At 38.1% G+C, this 25,453-nt stretch overlaps 1 protein-coding gene across 5 annotated transcripts in view; it reads left to right on the forward strand.

Annotated features, from left to right (window-relative positions):
• The window catches only part of FCHSD2 (FCH and double SH3 domains 2), a 309,718-nt gene that overhangs the window by 129,859 nt on the left and 154,406 nt on the right, over positions 1-25,453 (forward strand). For all 5 annotated transcript variants that reach the window (XM_017948727.3, XM_017948728.3, XM_021926259.2 and 2 more), the window contains 2 exons: positions 14,544-14,688; positions 22,777-22,910. In XM_017948727.3, coding sequence (XP_017804216.1) covers positions 14,544-14,688; positions 22,777-22,910 — 279 coding nt within the window. The remainder of the gene's footprint in view (positions 1-14,543; positions 14,689-22,776; positions 22,911-25,453) is intronic.

Below are 25,453 nucleotides of genomic sequence, written 5' to 3' on the forward strand. Positions count from 1 at the left end.
GGAAACTTTCTAAGTAATGTAAGGAAAAGAGCTTCTTTTTAGCACAATACTTCATTTAGAAATATATATGTGTGTTTGTATATTTGAATATAAACAGAAGATTTAGATGTGGTCAGTTAATATACCACATATGAATACAAAGTGTAATGAAGGTGGATGAGAATGGAATACAGATTGTGTCCTTAGTGACCTACCGATATCTTAAAAGTATAAGTTTGTTTAGAATTTGGTTTCTTTTGGCCAGGCGCAGTGGCTCACGCCTGTAATCCCAGCACTTTGGGAGGCCAACGCAGGCGGATCACCTGAGATCAGGAGTTCGAGACCCGCCTGGCCATCATGGAGAAACCCTGTCTTGACTAAAAGTAGAAAAACTAGCCAGGTGTGGTGGCGAGCGCCTGTAATCCCAGCTACTCGGGAGACTGAGGCAGGATGATTGCTTAAACCCAGGAGGCAGAGGTTGCAGTGAGCCGAGATTGCGCCACTGCACTCCAGCCTGGGCGACAGAGTGAGACTCTGGCTCAAAAAAAAAAAAAAAAAGATTTTGATTTCTTTTTTGAGGTCAGTTTGGAAGTATTTACTGTCTTTTATGCTCAGGAGTTGTCCTTTGTGTTGAAGGACCCAGAAGTCAGTGACCTCAGAGCTTGCAGTCTGGTTATGATTATGATCAAATACCATTGAAACAATAGCAGAGAATCCAGGGTAGTTAAGAACTTAGTATTGAAGTGTATGATTTAGAGTCTGAATACGAAATCGAGCTGTTGAATTGTCAGTGATGATTGACATCAGATAATTTCTTAAGAATGTGGCAATGGAGCTAGAAAACTGAAGGATATATGATAAGAAATCCTAATAGTTCTTCACAGTGGCCTACCAATAATCATGGAAGGTGCCGTGAGGGCTATAAATAATAGAACAGTATGATTGCAATATTAAAGCAAAACAGGAAATAAAAATATTAATAGATTTTCTTCATGCCTGTAATCCTAGCACTTTGGGAGGCCGAAGTGGAAGAATCACTTGAGGCTAGTAGTTCAAGACTAGCCTGTGCAGTATAATGAGACTCCATCTCTACAAAAAAATACAAACATTAGCTGGGTGTGGTGGTATGTGCCTGTAGTCCCAGCTACTCAGGAGGCAAAGGCAGGAGGATTGCTTGAGCCCAGGAGTTCAAGGCTGCAGTGAGCTATGAATGCACTACTCCCCTCCAGCCTGGGTGACAGAGTGAGACTCTGTCTCTCAAAAAAAAAACCAAACCAAAACAAACAAACAAACAAACAAACAAAAAACAAACACAAATTTTCTTAAGGATTTTCTGTATCTGCAAAATTCAGCTAAGGAGGAAGAGAGGAGAGATGAAATTCTAGGCAAGAGAGACAAGTAGAACAAAACCTTGGGGTGACAGTGAGCATGGGCTGTTCAGTGTTGCTGGTATAAGGAAATTAGCCTAAGAAGAAGATTGCTTGCAGTAAAGAAGGATCCAACTTATAGATAGCTAGGCTGGGCATGGTGGCTCATGCCTGCAATCCCAGTGCTTTGGGAGGCTGAAATGGGAGGATTGCTTGAGGCCAGGAGTTATATTCCAAGTTCGTTTAAAATTCAGAATTCAGGTTACCAAAGAAATAAGGATTAAAGCGGGCGCCTGTAGTCCCAGCTACTCAGGAGGCTGAGGCAGGAGAATGGCGTAAACCCGGGAGGCGGAGCTTGCAGTGAGCTGAGATCCGGCCACTGCACTCCAGCCCGGTCGACAGAGCGAGACTCCGTCTCAAAAAAAAAAAAAAAAAAGCTATGCTCCTAGGCTAGCTTATAAACTCTAATTTAAAGAAGTATTGCAAGCCAACATATACCAAATATTTACTATGTGACAGGCACTGTGCTAGGAACTCATCTCCTATGATTATCAGAACAGCTCTGTGAGGTAGATATAATTATATAATTATTCTCATTTTATACACTAGGAAACCAGGTCTCAGGTTATATTTCTTACTCAAGGTCAGATAGCTATTTAAAGACACATTCATTCTTTCTTTCATTTTCATAGGCTACATATGAAATACCTACTACATGTCAGCAGTTAAAGTAGACCTTAGGATTAGAGAGACTAGAAGATATGCTGTCTATCCTTCGTAAGCATACAGGAGATAGCCACTATAAACAGTTGCAGAATTGGGTAATAGGAGAGGGACATTGGAGCCATAGAAGAAAACCTAGGCTTGTAGAGCCAGGTCTTAAAAAATGTGCAGGAGTTTTCCAGGCAGAAGGTTTGGTAAAAGGAATTCTAAGTGAAAATAACCCCTTCAAGGCATGGAGCCTGAGAAAATGTGACTGTTAGGTAACAGTTCAGTAGGGTTGCTGTGAAGTATGTGCGTTAGAGGTTAACTGGAGTGGTGGAGATGAAGGATACATCTTAGGTAGGCATCATAAAAGGGCTTTACATATCACAGTATAGAGTTGGCTTTTTTATTCAGAACGTAATGGAGGTGTTGAAGTGTTTCCATGAGAGGAATTACATTATCATCTTTACTTTAGTGATAGTATAAAGGTGGATCAGAGGGTTGTGAGGAAGAATTCAGAAAGGATAGAATGGCAGGAATTTAATTCCTCATCGTCTCATATTTGAACCAAGGAAATTGTAGCAGAAATCAAGTTGTAGGGAAGATTTCAGAGGTGTTTAGAAGACTGAAGCCAGAGGACTTGCAAGTGATTTGGCAGTTTTGTTTTTTGTGTTTGTCAAATTTGTTCTGAGACAATCTACATATATAAACAGTTTTCTTCATATTTAAAATAGCTCTTGCAACATAGAAGGCACTTGATAAATATTTACTGACTAAATGAATGAAGCAGGAGGAGAGAGATGAAGAATTATACAATGACTCCCAGGTGTTTTCATTTAGGCAACTGAGAGAATGGTGGTGCTATTATGGAAGAAGACAATAGAAAGATCAGGATTGAGGCTGAGAACTACAATTGCCAATGTTTTTGTTTATTTGGAGCTTATTTTAGTTTTAGTCATTTAAAATTTTCCATTTAACTTTTTTGTATTTATATTTGCATTGGTAGTTTTAAAATTCTTTTCCAAGTAATACATGTTTTTTATCAAGTAGATAAACAGTACAAGAGTATAAAGAATATCATTTCCCAAGCACCTTCCATTCACATTTCTACTCCCCTAGGATAATTGCTATTACAAGTGTGTGGTCTTTTCTTTTACATTTTTTTCTGTGTGATTCACACATGGACTTATATAGTTTTGTTATTTCTAACAGAACTGCAATTATTATATGCATGCACTGTGTAACACCCCTGCTCCCCCCACACACACTAAGGAGTCTATTTTAGAAATCCCTTCATGTCAGTATGTTCTGGTCCCTCATTCTTTTTAATGCCTGCTTTAGTGCCATAGTATTGATGAACTATACTTTTGTTATCCACGTCCCTATTTGTAGTTATTTAGTTTATTAGTATTTCAAATAATGCTGCAGTGAATAAGTTCTGTATGAACATAAGTATATTTTTGTACACTGAAAGTTTATCTGTAGGGTAAATTCTTAGAGGGGGTAATGCTGGATCAAAGGGTTTATACATTTAAAATGTTGATATTGGAGGGAGGGGCTTCAAGGTAGCTGACAATTCTGCCAATGGCCTAGGGATCAGCCTGCCCCTGCCTACTATGGCTGGCACCTGCACACACTGTTAAGAGCCTGAGGACAAGCCAGCCCAGCCTGGCTTCTTATCCCTACTCCATGCCAGAGCACACAGACTAGGGTCCAGGAGATTGCCCAGCACATTCTACCACCATTGGCACCTGAATACTCCAGGGGGCCTGAGGTTGGTTCTACCCACCCCTGCCACTGCAATCACAGCTGACACCTACTTGCACATACCACCTGCAGGCTTGGAGACTGAGCCGCCCACTCCATCACAGCCACCACCAACACCAGCATACACTGCTCAAGACCCAGAAGGTGATCCCACCACTGCCACTGCCTGTTTTATGCCAGCTGCCCAGAGGCCCAAGAATCCGCCTTCCCACCCAGCTCACTGCTGCAACTACCAGCATCTGAGTAAGCCACCTGGAGGCCAAGAATTGGCCCACCTGGACTATTGGTGCCAACTCACCGCTGTCTCTACTGGGGCTCAAAGACTGGCCTACCTGGTGTCCCAACCCTCAGCAAAACTTTACCACAGGCCTCACTAATAACTGCACCTGAAACCACCGAAGAAATTACAAACACCACTGACACTATTTATAGCCAAAGAAATCATACAGATACTGTACCACTGTAAGCACCCAGAATCAAGGCCAAAGGGCCCTATCCAAGCAACACCATAGATCTATCTTCAGGAAAACTTTCCCTACATAAGCAAATTTTAAAAATTGGAAGAAGTGACTATTACATCAGATGTGCAGTTATCAATGTAGGAAACATGAAAAAGCAAGGAAATATAACTCCAAAGGAATGAAATAATTCTCTAGTAACAGATCCCAATCAAAAACAAATTTACAAAATCCTGGAAAAAGAATTCAAAATTTTGATATTAAAGAAACTCAATGAGGTATAAGAAAATTCTGAAAAACAGTACAGAGAAATCAGAAAAACAATTCAGGATATGAATGAGAAATTTACCAAAGAGATGGATATGAAAAAGAACCAAACAGAAATTCTATAGTGGAAGAATTCATTGAATGAAATACAAAATACATTTGAAAGCTTCAGCAGTAGACTAGATCAAGCAAAAGAGAGGATCTCAAAACTTGAAGATAGGTCCTATGAAATAACTCAAGCAGACAAAAAGAAGAAAAATAAGAAAGAATTAACAAAGCCTTTGTGTTATATGGGACAACATAAAGTGACCAAATACACACATTATTGGTTTCCCAGATGGTAAAGAGGGAAGGGAAGGGTTAGAAAATCTATTTGATGAAATAATAGACAAAAACTTACCAAGTCTGACAAGAGATTTAGACATCCAGATACTGGAGGCTCTGAGACCCCCCAAGCAAATGAAATGCAAAAAGGCATTATCCATGGTACATTATAGTCAAACTATGTAACATCAAAGACAAAGAGAGAATTCAAAAAACAGCAAGAAAAAAGCATGCAGTCACCTGTCAAGGAACTGCTGTAAGACTAATAGCAGATTTCTCAGCAGAAACCTTTACAGGCCAAGAGAGAATGGGGTGATACATTCAAAGTGCTGAAAGAAAAAAAAAAAAAAAAAAAAAAAAAAACCTGCCAACCAAGGATACTGTGTTCAGCAAAATTATCCTTTATAAATGAAGGAGAAGTAAATTCTTTCCCAGACAAGCAAAAGGTTAGGGAATTCATCACTACTAGACTGGCCCTAAAATATTAATATTGGAAGTTGTTCTCCATAAACTGTATAAATATATTTAATTTTTTCTAGTATGACTTTGTTTTTTGAGATAGTTTTCACTCCATCACCCAGGCTGGAGTGTGGTGGCATGATCTTGGTTCACTGCAACCTCCACCCACCTGCCGGGTTCAAGTGATTCTCATGCCTCAGCCTCCCGAGCAACTGGGATTACAGGTGCACATCACCACACCGGGATAATTTTTGTCTTTTTAGTAGAGATGGAGTTTTGCTATATTGGCCAGGCTGATCTCGAGCTCCTGACCTCAAGTGATCAGCCCACCTCAGCCTCCCAGACTGCTGGGATTACAGGCATAAGCCACCACACCCAGCCTGTAGTATGATTTTAAACTGTCCCTTTGTTTTTATTTTTTACCAACAGTGCGTGTAATCAGTCTTTTAAATTGTTTGCCTATCTGATGATACATGCAGCATTTAATGTCATTAAACAGCCTCAATTTGCATTAGACTTTTGTAGCACTACTTTCTCTTGGACTTTTTTTTTTTTAAATATGAGGACAGGTTTTCAGTCCTTTCTATGTAAATGTGTCTCAAAAGTCTCTCAACTCTCTAATGACTCTTTTAAGTAAGCTTATTTATATTCCTGCCTTTAAATCTTGTCTATGAACTGGTAATAATAATATATTTTTATTAATTTTTCAACTTGGGAAACAAAAAACTGCCTCTAATTTTACCTTCTTTATAGATCTCCTCATATCTGGAATGTTAAGTAGCTGCTTGTTTGCATGTGATCTCTCTCTTTCACAATTCCATCTGCTGTAATGACACAAACTGTATCTTTGTCTTTGTAAAATAGACCTACTGTCACTTCCCTGTGTGAAAATCTTCTATTGTTTCTCCTTGCCAATGGGATAAATTTAAATTTCTTTTTATGATATTCAAAACCATGAAGAAAGCTGGCACCAAATTATCTCTCTACTTATCTCTGGCCATTTATCCTTTCATCCTTGGTTTTCTAACCCTTGGGCACCTCAGTTGTAGTTGTATTTCAGTTCTTATCAACACCTCAACTGGACTAAAAGCAGTCTTTTTCCCTGCTTTTATTTCTGTTACCCAGAAATATTCTCCCTTTCTACTACCAATAACAACTGTATATAAACGTTTATTAAAACACTATTCTTCTTGTTATTAGTTACTATATAAATTATTTTTAGGTTATGAACTTAATCACATTTTCTTTTCTTTGTTTTGAGACAGTCTCGCTGTCGCCCAGGCTGAAGTGCAGTGGTGCAGTCTTGGCCCACTGCAACGTCTGCCTCCTGGGCTCAAGCAAGTCTTGTGCCTCAGCCTCCTGAGTAGCTGGGATTACAGGTGTGCACCACCATGCCCTGCTAATTTTTGTATTTTTAGTAGAGATGGGGTTTTACCATGTTGGCCAGGCTGGTGGCAAACTCCTGGCCTCAAGTGATCTGCCTGCCTCAGCCTCTCCAGGTGCTGGAATTACAGGCTTGAGGCACTGCACCCAGCCATTAATCACATTTTCCTGAGTTGTCTTGAGATGTGATGCTAGTAGAAAGATGTATTTCTAAGCCTAGGGAAGACCTATGGTTTTGTTTGTTATATCTTAAACACTTTTTACTTTGAGATAATTGTAGCTACACATGCAGTCGTCAGAAATAATAAATACCAAGAGTGCTCTTACATTCCCCACCCAGTTCACCCAGTGGTAGTATCTTGCATAACTGTAGTACATTATCACAACCAAGAAATTGATACTGATACAGTCATCCAGCCTAATTCAGAATTTGTTAGTTTTATACACATTCATTTGTGTGTATATAAGTGTGTGCACATTGAGTTCTGTGCAGTTTTACCACATTTGTAGCTTTGTGTGACCTCTTCCACACTTAAGATCTTGCTAAGAATTTAACAGTTAAGAATTTCTTGATTTCTTTCTTTTCTTTTTCTTTCCTTCCCGCCCCCCTTTTCTTTCTTCTTTCCTTTCTTTCAAAACAGGGTCTCACTTTTGCACCCAAGCTGGAGTGAAGTGGCTCACTGTAGCCTCAAACTCTTGGGTCCAAGTGGTCCTTCCACGTCACCTCCTGCGTAGCCACCACTACCACCATGCCTGGCTAATTTTAAAATTTTTTTTGTAGAGATGAGGTTTTGTTATATTGCCCAGGCTGGTCTCAAACTCCTGGCCTCAAGCGATCCTTCTGCCTCAGCCTCTCAAAATGCTGGGATTACATATGTGAGCCACTGTGCCTAGCCTTGATTTATTTCTTAATGAGAAATTTCTTCTGGTAAAGTTTTCTAGGTTTTCCTAGACATCTTGTATGATATTCATATAAGAAATAGTTCACAGCGTGAACTTAGGTGGTATATGGATGAATGGTTTTGTGTTTTACTAGTTATAACCTAATTATTATGGCAAGTATTTTTCAGTTAGAATAGTGATATAAAGTCGTAAGATATGTGTATTTTAGTTTAAAAGGTTAGTCATTTTAACAAAAATGATAAGTAAATAATGATACAGAAGATAGGAGACAAAAATAGTAGAGGATGTATACCAAGGACTTAGGATACATAAGTCTTGGTATAAACTATTTCAGAATGAAGAGACCCTTTTTAATGTTCAGCATTGTTACTGAGACTAAGAACAATCTTATGTCAGCAAAAGAACAGAGGTTTGGGAGCCAGACACATTTGGGTTCAAATCTAGGCTCCATCATTCCCTCCTCTCCTCCTCCAGTAAATATGTATTGAGTGCCTGCTATGCCATACCCTGTGCCAAACATACAGCAGTAAATGAAACAAAGCTTCTGCTGCGTGGAGCCTACATTCTAATGAGGGAAGACAAACAGTAAACAGGTGAATAATTAAACATATATGCCAATTGGCGATAAGAACAGTAAGCATAGTAGGGAGACTACAGAGGGCCAAGAAGTGATTGCACAGCAGTTGCTGTACTGTGCAGAGCACAGGTGTTGTGGGACAAGGCAGAAGCAGAGAGGGCAGGTAGGAGACTGTTGTAGTAATCTAGGCATAAGGTAAGGGTGGCTCAAAACAGGGTAGTCACAGTGGAGGAGACTGGCAGTAATTAAGTTCCATGGTGTTTTTTAAGTCTAGCAAACAGGATTTATATATATATATATACACACACACACACACACACATATATATGTACACACACTTTAAGTTCTAGGGTACATGTGCGTAACGTGCAGATTTGTTACACATGTATACATGTGCCATGTCAGTGTGCTGCACCCATTAACTTGGCATTTACATTAGGTGTATCTCCTAATACTATCCCTCCCCATTCCCCCCGCACCACGACAGGCCCCAGTGTGTGTTCCCCACCCTGTGTCTAAGTGTTCTCATTGTTTGATTCCCACCTGTGAGTGAGAACATGCGGTGTTTGGTTTTCTGTCCTTGCAACAGTTTGCTCAGAATGATGGTTTCCAGCTTCATCCATGTCCCTACGAAGGACATGAACTCATCCTTTTTTATGGCTGCATAGTATTGCGTGGTATATATGTGCCACATTTTCTTAATCCACTCTATCATTGATGGACATTTGGGTTGGTTCCAAGTCTTTGCTGTTGTGAATGGTGCCACAATAAACATACGTGTGCATGTGTCTTTATAGCAGCATGATTTATAATCCTTTAGGTATATACGCAGTAATGGGATTGCTGGGTCAAATGGCATTTCTAGTTCTAGATCCTTGAGAAATTGCCACACTGTCTTCCACAATGGTTGAACTAGTTTACAATCCCACCAACAGTGTAAAAGTGTTCCTGTTTCTCCACATCCTCTCCAGCACGCAAACAAGATTTCTTGATGGAGCAGATATGAGAGAGAAATGAGGAATCAGTGCTGATTCCAGGGCTTTGGGTTTGAGCCAACTACTAGAAGGTTTGAGTTACTGTCAATGAGATGAAACAGATAGATTGCCAGAACAGGTTTTAGGGAAATCAAGAATTTAGTTTTATACATGTTAGGTGTAAGATGCCTACTAAATATCCAAGTTGGATATGTTGAACAGGCAGTTAGGGTTTAGGGAAGGTGTCTGGGCAGGAATTAAAAATTCAGGAATTGAGCTGAGAGTAGTGGCTCATGCATGTAATCCCAGAACTTTGGGAGGCTAAGGCAGGAGGATAGCTCAAAGCCAGGAGTTCAAGATGCAGATTAAGCAACAAAGTGAGATACTGTTTCTATTAAAAAAAGGAAAATACCAGATGCAGTGGCACATGCCTGTAGGCCCAGTTACTTGGGAAGCTGAGGCGGGAGGACCACTTGAGCTCAGGAGTTTGAGGCTGTAGTAAGCTGTGATCATGCCAGTGCACTCCAGCGTGAGCAACAGAACAAGACCCTGCCTCTTTAAAAAAAAGAAAAGAAAAAAAGCTTTAGGAATAGCATATTGATACTCTGTAAAGCCATGAGACGGGATGTCTTTAAAGCCATCTATAGAGTGAGATCATCTAAAGAGTGAATGTAGGTCTGGTGCAGTGGCTCACACCTGAAATTCTAGCACTTTGGAAGGCTGAGGTGGGAGGATTGCTTGAGCCCAGGAGTTTGAGGCTACCGTCAGCTATGACTGTGCCACTGCACTACCACCTGAGTGACAGAGCAAGACTTTATCTTTAAAAAGAAATAACAAAATTAAAATTTAAAAACAATTTTCAACAGAGTGAATGTAGTTAGAGAAGAGAAGAAGCCTGGGGTCTGACTTGAGGGCACTCCAGTATTTATGGGGCAATGAGATGAAGAGGAACTGGCAAAGAAGACTAAAGAATGGCCGGTGAGGTAGGAGTAGACCAAGGGAGAGTGATGTCCTGTAGCCAAGTGAAGAAAACATTTCAAGAAGGATGAAGTAGGTCAGTGTTGCTGATAGGTCGAGTAATAGAATCAAGACTTGAACTATTTGGACTAGCCATAGGAAGATCTTTGATGACTTTGGCAAGCAATTTCAGAAAAGTGGTAGACACTAAAGTCTGATTTGGATAGAACTGAGAGACCCAGAGGAGAGAAAGTAGAAACACTAATTTTAGACAATTCTTTCAAGGTGTTTTTCTGTAAAAGAGAGCAGACATTAGGGTGGTAGCTGGAGAGAAATGGAGGTTTGATGGAGATTTTTCAAATGGAGATATTATAGCGTGTTTGCTCACAAGAATGCTCCAGTAGAGAGGGAAAAACTGACATTGTAGAGTTTTGAATTGATATTCTTAAGTGAGAGGTTGTATAATATGGTGTAAATTTGAGGAGTTGGCCTTCAGAGCATGGGTAGTTCATGGAAGTAATAGGAGGATGGGCAGAATGTATGGGTGCAGAGACAAGGAGTTTGGCAGATGTGGTGGGAACATATGGACATTGCCCTCTGATACTACCACTGTTGGCTACAAGTGTGTTCGTATTAGAGGTTTGAGAAGAGAGAAGTTGGGAAATAATTATGTAGAAGGGTGGTTGAATGAATGGATTAAGGAAATATAGTACCCTTGCTGGGTATCACTAAGGGGTTACCAGCATTCATTTGACATCAATTTAAAATGCGACCAGGCAACGTAATTATCTTTTTTTTCAGCCACATTCTTCTGTATACTTTGGTATAATCTTAGCAGTTTTAGATTTAACCAAGGTAGGAGCTTGTAGGTTATAAAGGTGGAAAGAGAAAGAGGCAAGGGTAATAAGGGCATACATAAGGGAGTGATTATAAGGGTAGACCATGAAACCTAGACTGGGTAATGAACTGAAAAGGGAGATCATGAGAGGGGCAAGAGACAATGGAAAGGGGGTAGGACCAAATGGATTGTGGGTTCTTATAGGATTGAGTAATTGTTGGACTCAGAATTCTAAAGGATGTGAGTAGAATCAGGAGGTGTTGGTCAGAAATCAGAAGATTGAACTTGGGATGAGAGCAAAGCAGTAGTTACTAGTAATGGCAAAGTCTAGGTTATGACCATGGAGGTGCTATTTCCTGTTGAGTAGCCTTAGAAAAATTTCATAACCTCTCTGAGCCTCACTTTTCTCCTCTGTAAAATGGGAATAATACCTATCTTACAGAGTTATGATGAGGATTAAATGATATGATAAATGTAAAATACATAACATAGTGCTTACCATAAGATATGTAGAATGGCAAAGTACCGTGTATGCTTGATACTTTTTTTTTTTTTTGGAGATGGAGTCTCACTCTGTTGCCCAGGCTGGAGTGCAATGATGCCATCTTGGCTCACTGCAACCTCTGCCTTCCAGGTTCAAGCGATTCTCCTGTCTCAGCCTCCTGAGTAGCTGGTGGGGTTATAGGCGCCAGCCACAATGCCTGGCTAATTTTTGTATTTTTAGTAGAGACGGGATTTCACCGTGTTGGCCAGGCTGGTCACGAACTCCTGGCCTCAGACAGTCCGCCTACCTCGACCTCCCAGAGTGCTAGGATTACAGGCATGAGCCACCACGCTGGCTGATACTTTTCTTATCCTTCAAAATTGCTTCATATGAAACCTGGTGCCTGGTGAAATAAAAATTTTTTAAAAATCACTCTATGACCCGTGATTATTTTTCCTTAATTGGAATGAAAAACACCACTACCATTGGGAATACCACTATTATGTTAACAAGAAGTGCTTCTATTTCTGTTACAATTCTGCTAGTTACTATTTATTCATTTAAAAGAATCTGTGTATCGTGAATTTTCATATCATTTGCATTTAATTTTTAAAATAACCCTGTGAGGTAAGTGGTGCAGGAATATTTGTTATTTCTCCATTTGCCAGTTGAGGAAATGAAAGTATAGTGAAATGTGCTGCTTATAATTATTTTGTTAAAACTAGAATTTGAACTTAGGTCTTCTGACTGGTGACTGAATTCTGTGCTTTTCATGGTATATCAGTGTTCAGGATATGTTTCCCTGCTATAAATCTGCTAAACTCTAAAGGTCTCTTTTTAAACTATCTTTTTAATGAAAGGATTTGTCTTTTTATTGTACAGTCTTCATAGTTAATACGTTCATCCATTCATTTATTTACTCATTCAACACATATTATTGTAATCATTCTTTATTTGCTAGACCCTAGGAATGCAATAGGAAGACATACACTCCTGCCTTCATGGCGCTTTCACTATAGTGAGAGGGACAGATGTTAATAAACAATTGCATTAAAATATTTATAATTGAAAGAAAAGTGCTGGAGCTGTGAACAAATGACAAAGAGTAACTTGATTGAGTTTGGGGGTTGGCTTGGTGGTGATCATGAAAGACTTCCCAAAGGAAGTTACATTTAAACTGAGATTGGAAGGGCGAACAGCTATTACCTAGGAGAAGGGATAAAGAGAAGAGGGTGTTAACACTGAGAGAAGAACGTGGATGAATGGTCTCTCCCTTCCTCTCTTTCTTCCTATCACAATTCATAATAGTTTTTTTTTTTTTTTTTTTTTTTTTTTTTTTAAGACGGAGTCTCACTCTGTCGCCCAGGCTGGAGTGCAGTGGCCGGATCTCAGCTCACTGCAATCTCCGCCTCCTGGGTTTACGCCATTCTCCTGCCTCAGCCTCCCGAGTAGTTGGGACTACAGGCGCCCGCCACCTCGCCCGGCTAGTTTTCTGTATTTTTTAGTAGAGACGGGGTTTCACCGTGTTAGCCAGGATGGTCTCGATCTCCTGACCTCGTGATCCGCCCATCTTGGCCTCCCACAGTGCTGGGATTACAGGCTTGAGCCACCGCGCCCGGCCCATAATAGTTCTTTTTCATTGTCTTCATTATTTTAAAATATATTTTAAGTATAAATTAGTAGTTACAAATCGTAGTACTGAATTTTTATCTCAGTGCATTCTTCAAGTAAATCAATTGTTGGAACTGCTTAGAAGGGAGAGCCTGCGGTGAGTTTACATTGCAAGTTCCATTGGTTGTCATGCAGTGAGGCCATGGAGGGCGTTCATTTTGCTGTTCTTAACTTCATCAGTGCTTTTATGCTGACAGTTTTTGCTGGTGCAACACACTGAATCTTTCCAAAGGGATGGTGATACACCTCTGCCTAAATAATGACTATTTCCATCTAAACTGATTCATCTGGTATGTTACATGAACTAATTTGTAAGACTTCATGGTTGAAAACCATAGTTTATCAAGTTTTTTTCTTTACTTCTAAATAAGATAGGGACTCAGGCAATTTTTCCTTTTCTTCTATACTGTCATCTGTTGACCACAGTGAGCATTCTGTATAGCATGTGGTCCCACATTTTGCTGTGGTTGAAAATCTATATGGATTTCCCACAAAAGGGAAATCTCAGGAGAGGAATATTATAATATATCAGAATTTCACTTTAAGGACTCATTTTAAAAAATAAAGCACTACCATTGTTATAAGTTATCGATTGTGTTTATAAATAGTGTAGGAGCATGCTAGAATTGACTAAGGCATTTAGCAAGTAGGAAAGAAGGTTGAAGAGGAAATTGGCTAGAAAAAGCAAAGGATTAATAATTCCTTGACTTGACTGAGATTGCTGAGCACATTTATCAAGCAAAGGAAATGGGACTTGCTTAGAATGAATCCAAAGCACAGTGTGATGCTAAGCATTGTTATAATAGGAAGACAGATGTAGAGCAAACAATATTATAGATTTATTTTGTCAGACAGAATAGACTTTGCATGCACATAAACAGTTGTTCATGATATATTTTTCCAGCCGCGTCAGTTTGAGTAATATGATGTCATTGAAAGACAATATACTATATATAGAGGTACCCAATCTTTGTCTTGTATCTCAGTAGTGCCACCTTCTTTTTATATGACCTAAAGTGATACTTTAAAATCTCTCTGGGCCTCAGTTACCTTATTAGTAAAATTAGGAAAATACCTTAATGAAGTAATAAAACTTGATATTCATAATTATGACCTTGTGACAGCAAAAGACTTGGAGAGTCTGAAATATTCACGGATTTTTATAGTGTGAGCTTTGTAATTCTTGTAGCACTTTACTCCATTGTTAAGAATAGCTAATGAATCAAAACTCCCTATTGCTGAGCTATAAGAGGAATAGAGTATATGCCATGTTGCTTCTTACATGTGCTGAAATATTGCCTATAAGCCAGTATAAATACATTAAAGAAGACATTCATTTATTCTGTCAGTGCTACCCTGTGAGCGAAAGGTTAGCCAACTTTTTGTTACTGTTGCCTGCCTAATGCTTTTCTATCCCTCTTTGAATTTAGGAGCATGTATCCCGTTTGGAAATCTTTTCTCGAGGGAACAATGCAGGTAGCCCAGTCTCGGATGAATATATGTGAAAACTATAAAAACTTCATTTCTGAGCCTGCAAGGACAGTGAGAAGCTTAAAAGAACAGCAACTAAAAAGGGTATTGTTTTTATTTCTGCTCTTATATGCATTTTAATATCTCAGCGCTACATTTGTAATCTGTAAGATTATGCTAAATCTTATTTAAAACTTTATATGGTCCTGTATGTTTTCTAGTTGACATTTTACTAGGATTTTCTGATTTCAACATGTTCTTATTAAGTACTATGTTTTATTAACTGCTAAAAGTGAATATAATTCAAATCCGTGAACATTCAAGAAGCTCAGTAAATATTTTTTAGAAATACCACTTTTCGGCATAATTCATGTACATAGATCTACTTGGTTTCACAATATCGGTATAGTTTGGTGTATATTAGAACAGTTACAAGGTTATTAATCTCACTGATTCTTCAAAAAAGTTTACATTAATTTGTCTTACTTTCAACTTGACCCATTTTGTATAATTAAAGGAAATTGACACATTTTGACTAAATATAAAAAACTTATTTTAAAAACCCTGTTGGACTCTAAACTTTATATGGGTTACACATGAGTAAATGTTTTCAAATGGATGTATTTTATTACACAGAAATAAAACATTCATAGGAAAATGGCATTGCTTAATGTGACTTTTTAGAAAAGTTGGCTGTTGAAAATAGGCGATTGAATTGCGTTCTTTTGGAAATAGAGTTACAAAAATTGAGATTATCATTATACCTAATAAGTAATTAAAATTTTTTGTGGAAGTATTAATACTTTAGAAAATATTAAAGTAAAAGAAAGAAAATATTAAAGTAATTATTTAGGGAAATAATATTTTAGAAGCCATCCAGTGTTTTGATTCTAGTTGTAATTTGGATTTTCAGAACATTTTTACAAACACCTTTCCCACCCAAAACCCCTCAATTTTCCATTTGCCAAAGATGATTCTAGTGGCTTGAAATCAGTATGTTAAATGTATATGTGTCTTTATGTAAAACGTTAATTTCTTTAGAGCACTCACCTAATATTAGTCAGTTAACATATTTGTATAAGAATGCTTGTGTTTTATCTTTGCCAAAAAATATCTCTTTCAAAACAAACATAGTGAGTAACCTATGTGGTCACTGGCCAGTGATTTTGAGTTGGAAGAAAGTTGTGTGTGTGTGTGTGTGTGTGAGAGAGATTGTGCAGAAAGTAGGTGGAAGGTAGGGGCAGAGAATTAATACTAGTATAACTTCCCAACCAGGAGGAAATACTGCATTTCAAATTTCCGGTGCATTCATCACATTTAATTGAATTACTGGAAAGTTCCACCTCACTCAGTATCAGAATATTCTGAGAGTTTAACTACCTCTGGTTCTTTTCTCTTCCATTGATGAAGTAGTCTTAGACTTGAATTTAATTGACATTCCTGGGCAAAGAATGTTTGGTAAGGCCGGGTGCAGTGGCTCACACCTGTAATCCCAGCACTTTGGGAGGCCGAGGTGGGCGGATCACGAGGTCAGGAGATCGAGACCATCCTGGCTAAAACGCTGAAACGCCATTTCTACTAAAATACAAAAATTAGCTAGGCATGGTGGCATGTGCCTGTAGTCCCAGCTACTTGGGAGGCTGAGACTGGAGAATTGCTTGAACCTGGGAGGTGGAGGTTGCAGTGAGCGGAGATTGTGCCACTGTACTCCAGCCTGGGCGACAGTGAGACTGTCTAAAAAAAAAAGAAAAACAAAATCTTTGGTAAGATTCAACAAATGCTCATGTCTGTGAATTAACTTGTTTTATATTATAGCTGATAATCTATTTATGTTACATCTAAGCAATTGTTAAATATTCAGTACATATTGGGTAAATCTGTCAGGACTCTGAGATAGCAAATGACAGAAACCTCCTTCAAACTGTTTAAGCCAAGAACGGAATGTATCTGCTTGTATAACTGAAAGTTGAAGGACTTCAAGCATGGATGGATCTAGGGGTTCAAATGATGGTATTAGAATTCAGACTTTCTTTCCATCCATTAGCTCTGCTTTTCTGAACGGCTTCACTCACTAACAACTCTCTCCACATGGTAACCCCCAATGTGCCAGATTCATAAATCTTAAAGGTAGCAATCCCAGATTTTTCATTTTCCCGAATGACCAGAGTTGTTTTGCATAGCACCTGCATCATTTGGCATTCCCACCAACAGTGCACAAGGGCTCCAATTTCTCTACAGCCTTGCCAACATTTGTTATCTTTTAAAAAAAAAAAATAGCTTCCTTACAGGTGTGAGGTAATTAATATTTTACTGTGGCTTTGATCTATATTTCACTGATGGTTAATGATATTAAGCAATCTAATATTCTTTAATATCAATTTTTCCCTCCACTATTAGCTTCTTACTTTTTAAATCCTATATTCTTTTAGTAATTACCTTAGAGAATCTAATATGCCTCCCTAACTTATTACATTACCTTGAATCATTAATTTTACTATTCCCCAAACCTTGTTCCAAATTACCTTTTTTTTTTTTGAGACGAAGTCTTGCCTTGTCACCCAGGCTAGAGTGCAGTGGCGTGATCTCATTGACTGCAGCCTCTGCCTCTCAGGCTCAGGTGATCCTCCCACCCCAGTCTCCTGAGTGGTTGGGATTACAGGCGTGTACCACCACGCCTGGCTAATTTTATTGTGTTTTAGTAGAGACAGGGTTTCACCACGTTGGCCAGGCTGGTCCTGAACTCCTGACCTCATGTGATCTGCCCACCTCAGCCTCCCAAAGTGCAAGTTTTACAGGCATGAGCCACCTCGCCTGGTCCAAATTAACTTATTACAGTCTACCTTGAATTAGTATTTTACCACCTCATGAACAATATAAAAATCTTCTAGCAAGATAATTCTATTTAACTCCCATTTATGACTTTTTGGCTGTTAGACCTTTTGCCTCTGTTCATATGTCTTTTCTACTTTTTTAGCATTTTCTGTTTTCCACCCTTTTTTCTCTGTGTACTTCAATCTGAATATTTAACAAGTTTGTTAATATACTGTTCTACTATTTTGAATCTGCTTTAAAAACTCATATTTTGGGGACGGGAGTGGTGGCTCACACCTGTAATTTCAGCACTTTGAGAGGTCGAGGTGGGAGGATCATTTCAGTTCAAGATCAGCCTGGCCAACATGGTGAAATCCTGTCTCTACAAAAAATGCAAAAATTAGCCAGGTGTGGTGGTTCATGCCTGTAGTCCCAGCTACTGGGGAGGTTGAGGCAGGAGGATCACTTAAGCCCAGGAGGTAGAGATTACAGTAAGTCGAGATCATGCCACTGCACTCCAGCTTGGGTGACAGAGGGAGACCCTTTCTCAAAAACAAAACAGAAAAACCTCATCTTTTGGAATCTTAATGTACTTTTCAGTTCCAGGATTTTTATTTGACTTTTAAATAATACATTCCATGTTTCTGGTACAGTTCTCCATGTTTTTCCTTTATCCTCTTAAACATGTTACTACTAATCTCTGTTGTATAATTTCAGTATCTTAATTGCCTGTAGGTCTCTTTTAACTGCCTGCGGTTTTTCTTGATTTTTGGTTATTTGGATCTTCCGTTTGGTTATGACTCACAATGTTGGACATTATGGATAAAAATTATATAGGTTCTGGAAGATGTTATTTCCAAAGAGGGTTAAGCTTTCTTCTGGCAGGCAGATAGAATGCTATTAGATCACCTTGGTTCTCTGTTAGGATCTCTGGTTTTAGGCTTTTTAGGGCTATTCTGTTTCACTTACTCCTAGAGTTTTAACTGAAAGGTTAAACTAGGTTGCTTACCAAGACCCTTCTACTTTGACAAGACTTGAACTCTAACCTTTGTCTTCTCAAGGTCATGTAGCTGCTCTGATGCTCTGATCTCTGCTCACTCTTTAGCCTCTCGGCTACTGTTCTCCACTGGATTTCTTGGCATTTCACCCAACACCTGCTTTTTAGAAGTTGTCTGTTAACCGAAGGGGAAATTGCATACAGACTTTTGGACTTGCTTTTCTGCAGTACCCCTCTTTCTAGACCCTTACCTCTCAAGTTCCTGTTCTTTTGGCGTCCCTAAACTCCAACCTCTGTCCCCCCAGTCTAGTAAGAATGCCACTTTCTGTTTCTGTCCTATTTCTTTATACCGTGATTCAACAAATGCCCTGAGAAAAAAGCCAAGTTGAATTTAAGACTTACCTTGGTGTATTCCTCTTCTCCCATGTGTCTTAGTCCTTTAAGTCCAGTGTATGGTTGTGGTCTTTAATGCTGGCAGTTTTTAAAAAACGCATTTTGTCCAACTTTTACACTTTCCAGACTAGAGAAAGGTAGTCTGATCCAAGTTGTTCTGTTATGATCAGAACCAATCTGACTTAAAATTCTTCCTCTGTAACATTTTAAAGTTCATGTTCTTTTTAAGATTTTCTCTAATTTGGCTATTTTATAATGCTTGAAGGATAAACACAGTTATATTACAATTCTGAAGAGCCTCAGTTTATAATGAGGATTATGAGAATTATTACATTTTTCAAAATTATTTTCTATATGTTGACATTTACTTAAAAATTAGAACAAGAGCCATAATAATTTAAGGCTTTTTGCCATTCTTATGTTTACTTAACCATACTTTTGTCCGTATCTTTCTCATGTATACTAGAGTTTACTTACCTTCCTTGAAATATTGTGGTTCACATTTGTGTAACACTTTAGAGTTTGCAGACTGCTACTATATCCATTATAGTCTCATTTGATTTTTATACAACCCTGATAGTATTTAAGTATTATTATTTTACAAATGATAAAATTAAAGCTAAAAATATTAAAGAGACTTAGGTAGTAAATAACAGAGTGGGAACTTGAATATACTATTACTTCCTAATTCCAAATCCTATACAATGCTTTTAAAACAAAGCTTAATATTGAAACAGGTTTATAGAAAAATACATGTAAATGCCTTCACCATAGTAGACTACTTAATTCTCTTACTCCTTTTATCTTCATTCTCTCAGTTTCCTAATTTTTCATGTTTCTACATAACCTTTATGTTTATTATTTTTTATTATTTTGTGAATTTTTCCATTCTGCTTTCTTTAATCTTACATCTGGTTTTGGACATTACCCTTAAGTCTACAGTAAAAATTAACTTTTTATATTTTTTTCTTAGGATAAATTTCCAGGGCATTATTACTGGGTTAGAGAACCTAATCATTTATAGAACTTCGATGTGTTGGCCCAGGTTACTTTTATTTTTATTCTTATATTCAAATTATTAGCAAGTTTATTATTGTGTCTGTGTCATACTCAGAGACTATACTTTTAACTTCTTTTTTTTTTTTTTTTTTTTTTTTTTGAGACAGAATTTTTCTCTGCTCTGTCACCCATGCTAGAGTGCGGTGGCGTGAACATGGCTCACTGCAGCCTCAATCTCCAGGGCTCAAGTGATCCTTCCACCCCAGCCTCCCAAGTAGTTGGGACTACATGTGCTTGCCACCACACCTGGCTAATTTTTGTACTTTTTTTGTAGAGATCAGGTTTCACTATGTTGTCTCGAACTCCAGGGCTCAGGATATCTCACTTTCTCAGCCTCCCAAAGTGCTAAGATTACAGGTGTAAGCCACCGCACCTGGCCCAGTTTTTGGTTCTTAATATCGAATTGTAGCCATGAAGCCTGCTTTTAGCTCTTCACACCTGCAAACACAGCGTTATTAGGATGTTCAGCACTTCTTTATGGGAGTGTCAGGTTGTCATCATATCATTTATTAAACAAAAGCTTTGTATTTGATAAGTACTATTACAATTTAGGGGGAAAGACAACTTTTCTTTCTGCAAGATAAAAGCTTACTTTTAGTTTATATATAACGAAATACTATTCAGTGATAAAAAGGAATGAAGTACTGATACCTGCTACAACTTGAATGAACCCTAAAAATGTTTTGTAAGTGAAAGAAGTGAGGCACATAAGGCCACATATTATCTGATTCCATTTGTACTAAATATCCCAAATAGGAACTCCATAGAGACAAAAAGTAGATTAATTGTTGTTAGAGGTGGGGAGAAATGAGGAGTGACAGCTAATGGATACAGAGTTTCTTTTGGGGGTAAGAAAATGTTTTGGAATTCAAGGAGAGTGATGGTTGAACAACCTTGTCACCACTGAATTGTATACTTTAAAAAGGTGAATTTTGTTGTATGTGAACTATATGTCAGTTTTTTTAAAGCTTACTTTTAAGATAAACTGTGTCTATAAGAGACCTTTAAAACATGGTCATCACAGAACTAGTGTACACACTTTAATGGGTTGCATGGTAAATGGTATCACATCCTTGCCGTGTGACTCGGAATAAATTATTTAACATCTGAGTCTATTTTCTCATCTTAATGGGATCACTACTACTACTACTACTACGACTACTACTACTACTACTACTACTACTACTACTACCACCACCACCACCACTACCTTTTCCATAGAGTTGTTTCAAGGACTAAATGTGATAATGCCAGTAAAGTGCGAAACATAGCACTTGTGCAGTGCCCACAAGGGGTCTTTTTAGAAGTAATAAGCATTCAGACTCCCGTGGCTGTCATAGGCCACACCTGACAAGAAGTTTACTGAGAAGGACAGAGTACAGGGAACACAATGTGTCAGTAGGGAAGCATCTAGCATTAATGGGATTAATTCTCCCACTATTGTATGTCTCAGTCCACGTAGCCAACCAGTCATTCTGTTTGGTCCTCCAAGTGGCAGGTCTAGGACAAGGGAGTAAGACTCACATTTGCAGGGCCAGTTTTACCCCCTAAAGGAGACTAAAATTTTTTTACAACAACTCTATAGACAGAGCTTCCAGGGTCCGTGTAAGGGACATGTCCAGATACACCATACTCACAGAAGCCCAAAGCCATGGCTTTTCTATCAGATATTTATAGTTAATTTTTAGCTTATCCCAAATTGATGCAGTTTGCCTACCAGGGTTTGTAAGCAATGTTGCCTAACAACACAGCTGACATTGTGTCTTCTCATCAGGTTTCTATTGAAACACAGATCTAGAAAGTTGAGCAAAGGCCCAGTTTCATGCAGAGGGGAAAAGTTTTGTTTTATTTTGTGTTTTTTTTTTAACCTTTTCCTTCACAGACTAACACTTATTAAGTGCTTAATAAATATGAGTGGTTATTTTGCTTTTATCTGTCCATGCAGAATCTTCTAGATCTCTCATCCCCTGTAGTCCTTTCTTAACACCTAGCAGTTTCTGGGAAAGTCTAGCCTGTATGTCATATGGTTAAGTTTATCCTTTTTTTATCCTGGTTCTTCTGATATCCTTGCCCTCCTCCACACTATTCACCCTTGCACAATAATCCCTCACCAGTGTGTCCTTCTGCTTTGCTGAGCTTTTGTCAGTCTCTGCCAGTGCTGTTTCAGGCTTAGAAGTTTTTAGATGTGACCGCTCTAAGCTGGCCTCAGGCTGGTGAAACTTCTCAGTGGTTTGTTTCAAAGTGGGGTCAATCTCCTTTGGATACTCAGAAGGGTCCTGAAGCAGTATTGCTTTGGCCCCAATGTGTTATAAGAGTTAATTGACTAAACATTGTTTTAGTTGTTACGTCCATCCCTTTTCCTCGAATGTATATATGTATCCAAGGAGTTGGGCAGGGGATGGTTTTGAGTAATAATTGTTATGTGGTACCCAGGTTTCCTGCTTCTCTTGTTCACCTTGGACTTACCAAGTCAGACTACTCAGGGGTCACTCCCTCTTGTCTAAGGGGTGAATTCTTCAGTACCCCTTGCACTATCAGTTACCCAAACATAGAGACTTTATTAAGATGATGGGGAAATACAGAATTACCTTATTCTTTTGCTTTTATTATCATGGTATCTCCAACAGTAAGAACATGTTTTGTAGTTGCTCTTCCATGTCTTACCTTAATGTCAGTCATCAGCAGCACTCGGGTTATTTCTCAATGTATAGTTGTTAGGCAAACTGTGACACTGTTTGATGTGTAGTACTTGAGATGGAAATACCAGGATTTTAAATCACAGGATTTTAATTTGCAACTTGAAGGACACTGAAAGTACTGACTTTTCTCCTGGGTTTCCATCCTGAAGGCATAGTGTATAGTCCTTAGGATGAAGCCATTTTCTGTAAGCCTGAAAACTAAAATCATAATGATTGTACTTTTGTATTTTATAGTGTGTGGACCAGTTGACAAAGATCCAAACTGAATTACAAGAGACAGTGAAAGATTTAGCTAAAGGCAAAAAGAAATACTTTGAGACTGAACAGATGGCTCATGCAGTACGAGAGAAAGCTGACATCGAGGCAAAGTATGTGTTTTAACATTTCTGAGAAAATAATTATGCAAATAAATGTTATTGTTGCTAATAGTTTGTTCTCTATTAGTAGTGAGCATGGACCTATTCTCAGGTAGTGGTGGTTTCATTTGACCTACATATGTTATATACTTTAGGTCACTTTTTTTAATTGGCTGATTTTTATCTGAATTAATATAGCAAAATGGGAATATTAGATTAGTCAGTTTTTCACATTAAATTGAATTTTGAAAAAGAAGGTAAATGAATATTATATTTACAGACTTGAAAGCTTATCAAAAGCCTAAAGTCACTGCTGTGGTATCTGAATATCAGGGTTTAAGAGCCTCATTTTTCTCATGCTGGACTCTCAATCAGTTGTAGTTGGAAATCCCTGTGATCCTCAAGATGCCACTGAAGGTCCATGAACACATCAAGTGAACAAGAGCACTGACCTCCATGTAGAAACCCTGCCCCAGGCACTGTTTTTTTCTTTTACACAAAAATCTAGCGTATATATATATAATTTTTCATGTATGCTTTAGCAATTGTATGAATTTCCCTTTCAATGTATGTGAATTATAAGACCTTTTTTTTTAAAGAATAAGTAGGAAAAGAAGGAACTGGCAACTGGTAATAGAAGGTGATATAAAGCAAGCAGTGTAATAGAGATTTTTGCAATGACAATTTAAGGCAAGATAAAAAGTTGATGAGAAAAAGCATGTTATAGAACTGGACTCTGAAGAGGTCTGTGAGAAGGAGAGCTGAGACTCTGGTTCAGTGTGCTGACTGATGCAAAATCTAGGAGTCTGAACTCCTAGTCACAAACTCAGAAAGTCTTTGAACACTTGTACAAACAGACCAGCAAGGAAGGGAGTGTCTTTCTAATATGGTTTTTATGCACAAGAAATGTAAGCAAGCTTATAAGCAACTTGTGAAAATTCAGGGGCTCCCTGGTTTATCAAGGGCTAGTGAGTATTCATGAAGGACTTGATGTTATAGGAAAGCACATTTAATATTTCCCTAGTTTATTTTACTGTATTTATTGTTTTATTCTTTGAACATACAAATATTTCCTGTACTTTTATAGAATCAATGAACCCATCTTCTCAATAAGACCTGAAGTTTTTATATTAGATCTCCATTGGGAATATACTGTCATAGTCATTTTTAGAAACTTGTTTTCTTAAACTTTCAGAGATCCCAGAACAGAGAATTGACAGATTTGTAAAGAATGTATAAACACCTAATTTAGCCACAGCCCACAGGATGAACATGAGCACAGTGGAGGGCTGTTTCTGAGAAATGGGGATTTGATAGGGTCTAGTTCATAGAGCTGATCACAAGGAATTGCCTTCTAACATGACCCAAATTCGGAGGGGATACAGCAAGCTAGACACACTAATGTTAACTTTTCAACTATGGAGTAAGGAGTGCCTCTTTATCTTCATTTATTTGCTCTTTGTTGAATACTTTATATTGGGTACAGTGAGTACAGAGATTAGTAAGGTAAGCTTTGTGCCCTCAAGGAGTTTAAGGCCTGGAATTAGAAACTAAAAGAAATTAAGTGTCTAAAGTCACTTAATATTAACTAATAACTTATTTGCAGTAGTGATGTGAAAACACTCTTAGGAAAGCATAGAAAATATAGAGGTTAATTTTGCCGAATGATAAAGGAAAGCTTTATAGAAGAGGTGATGTTTGGATAGAATCTTGAGGAATGAGTATAAATTTTCTAAGTAGAGTTGAGGAGGAAGATCAGGAAGGGGAAGTTAAACTGTACTACCTATACTATAGTTTTGATAGATGATTTGACAGATGGTGTGGAGATGCACACATTAGGAGAGACCATAGAAGGAAGAGGGATACAATTTGAAGGAGATGATGAATTTCATTTTGGATATGTTTATTCTGAAGAGCGTGGGAAACACTGGAGTGAATATGTTTGGAAGGTAGTCAAATATCTGGCACTTAAATGAGAATTTGGGCCTCAAGATCTTGCTTTGAGGGTCAGTTGCCTATCAGATGGTAGTTACAAGAAGAAAATTATGTATAGAATAGATGAGAAGTTGAGTTTGGAACCCCAAGGGACATAAATTTTGAAGGGTAGGTGGTAAAGAGTAGCACACGGTATAGTTCATTATTTGTGTAGTGTTTGGGTGTAAAAATCCTGCCTTATTTTTTCTAGATTGCAATCTTTGAGAACAGGTACTATCTTATTCTATCTATCACTAATACCTACCTTAATACTGCACAAGAAGTATACTAGGATTAGGAAATAAAGCAGAAGCCAGAAACTTAAAACCTTATATTGGAAGATCTACATGCAACTCAGCCTATTTGGATAATGACTAAAAAAAGGAGAACTGGGAATATCTCCAAACACAGTCTTATTCTGAAAAGGCTTTCTCAGAGATTTGAGTTTGTGGCCTTTACTTTTCTAGATAAAATGAACAGGAATATGATTAATAAAAAAATAATTATGAGATATGACTATGACAAGGTAAAAAATAACAGGGATCTTTTAAACCCAATTTTTTTAATAGTTGGAGAAGTAG

This window comes from Papio anubis, chromosome 12 (genome assembly GCF_008728515.1).
Source record: "Papio anubis isolate 15944 chromosome 12, Panubis1.0, whole genome shotgun sequence".
In the NCBI taxonomy this organism is placed as follows: Eukaryota; Metazoa; Chordata; class Mammalia; order Primates; family Cercopithecidae; genus Papio; species Papio anubis.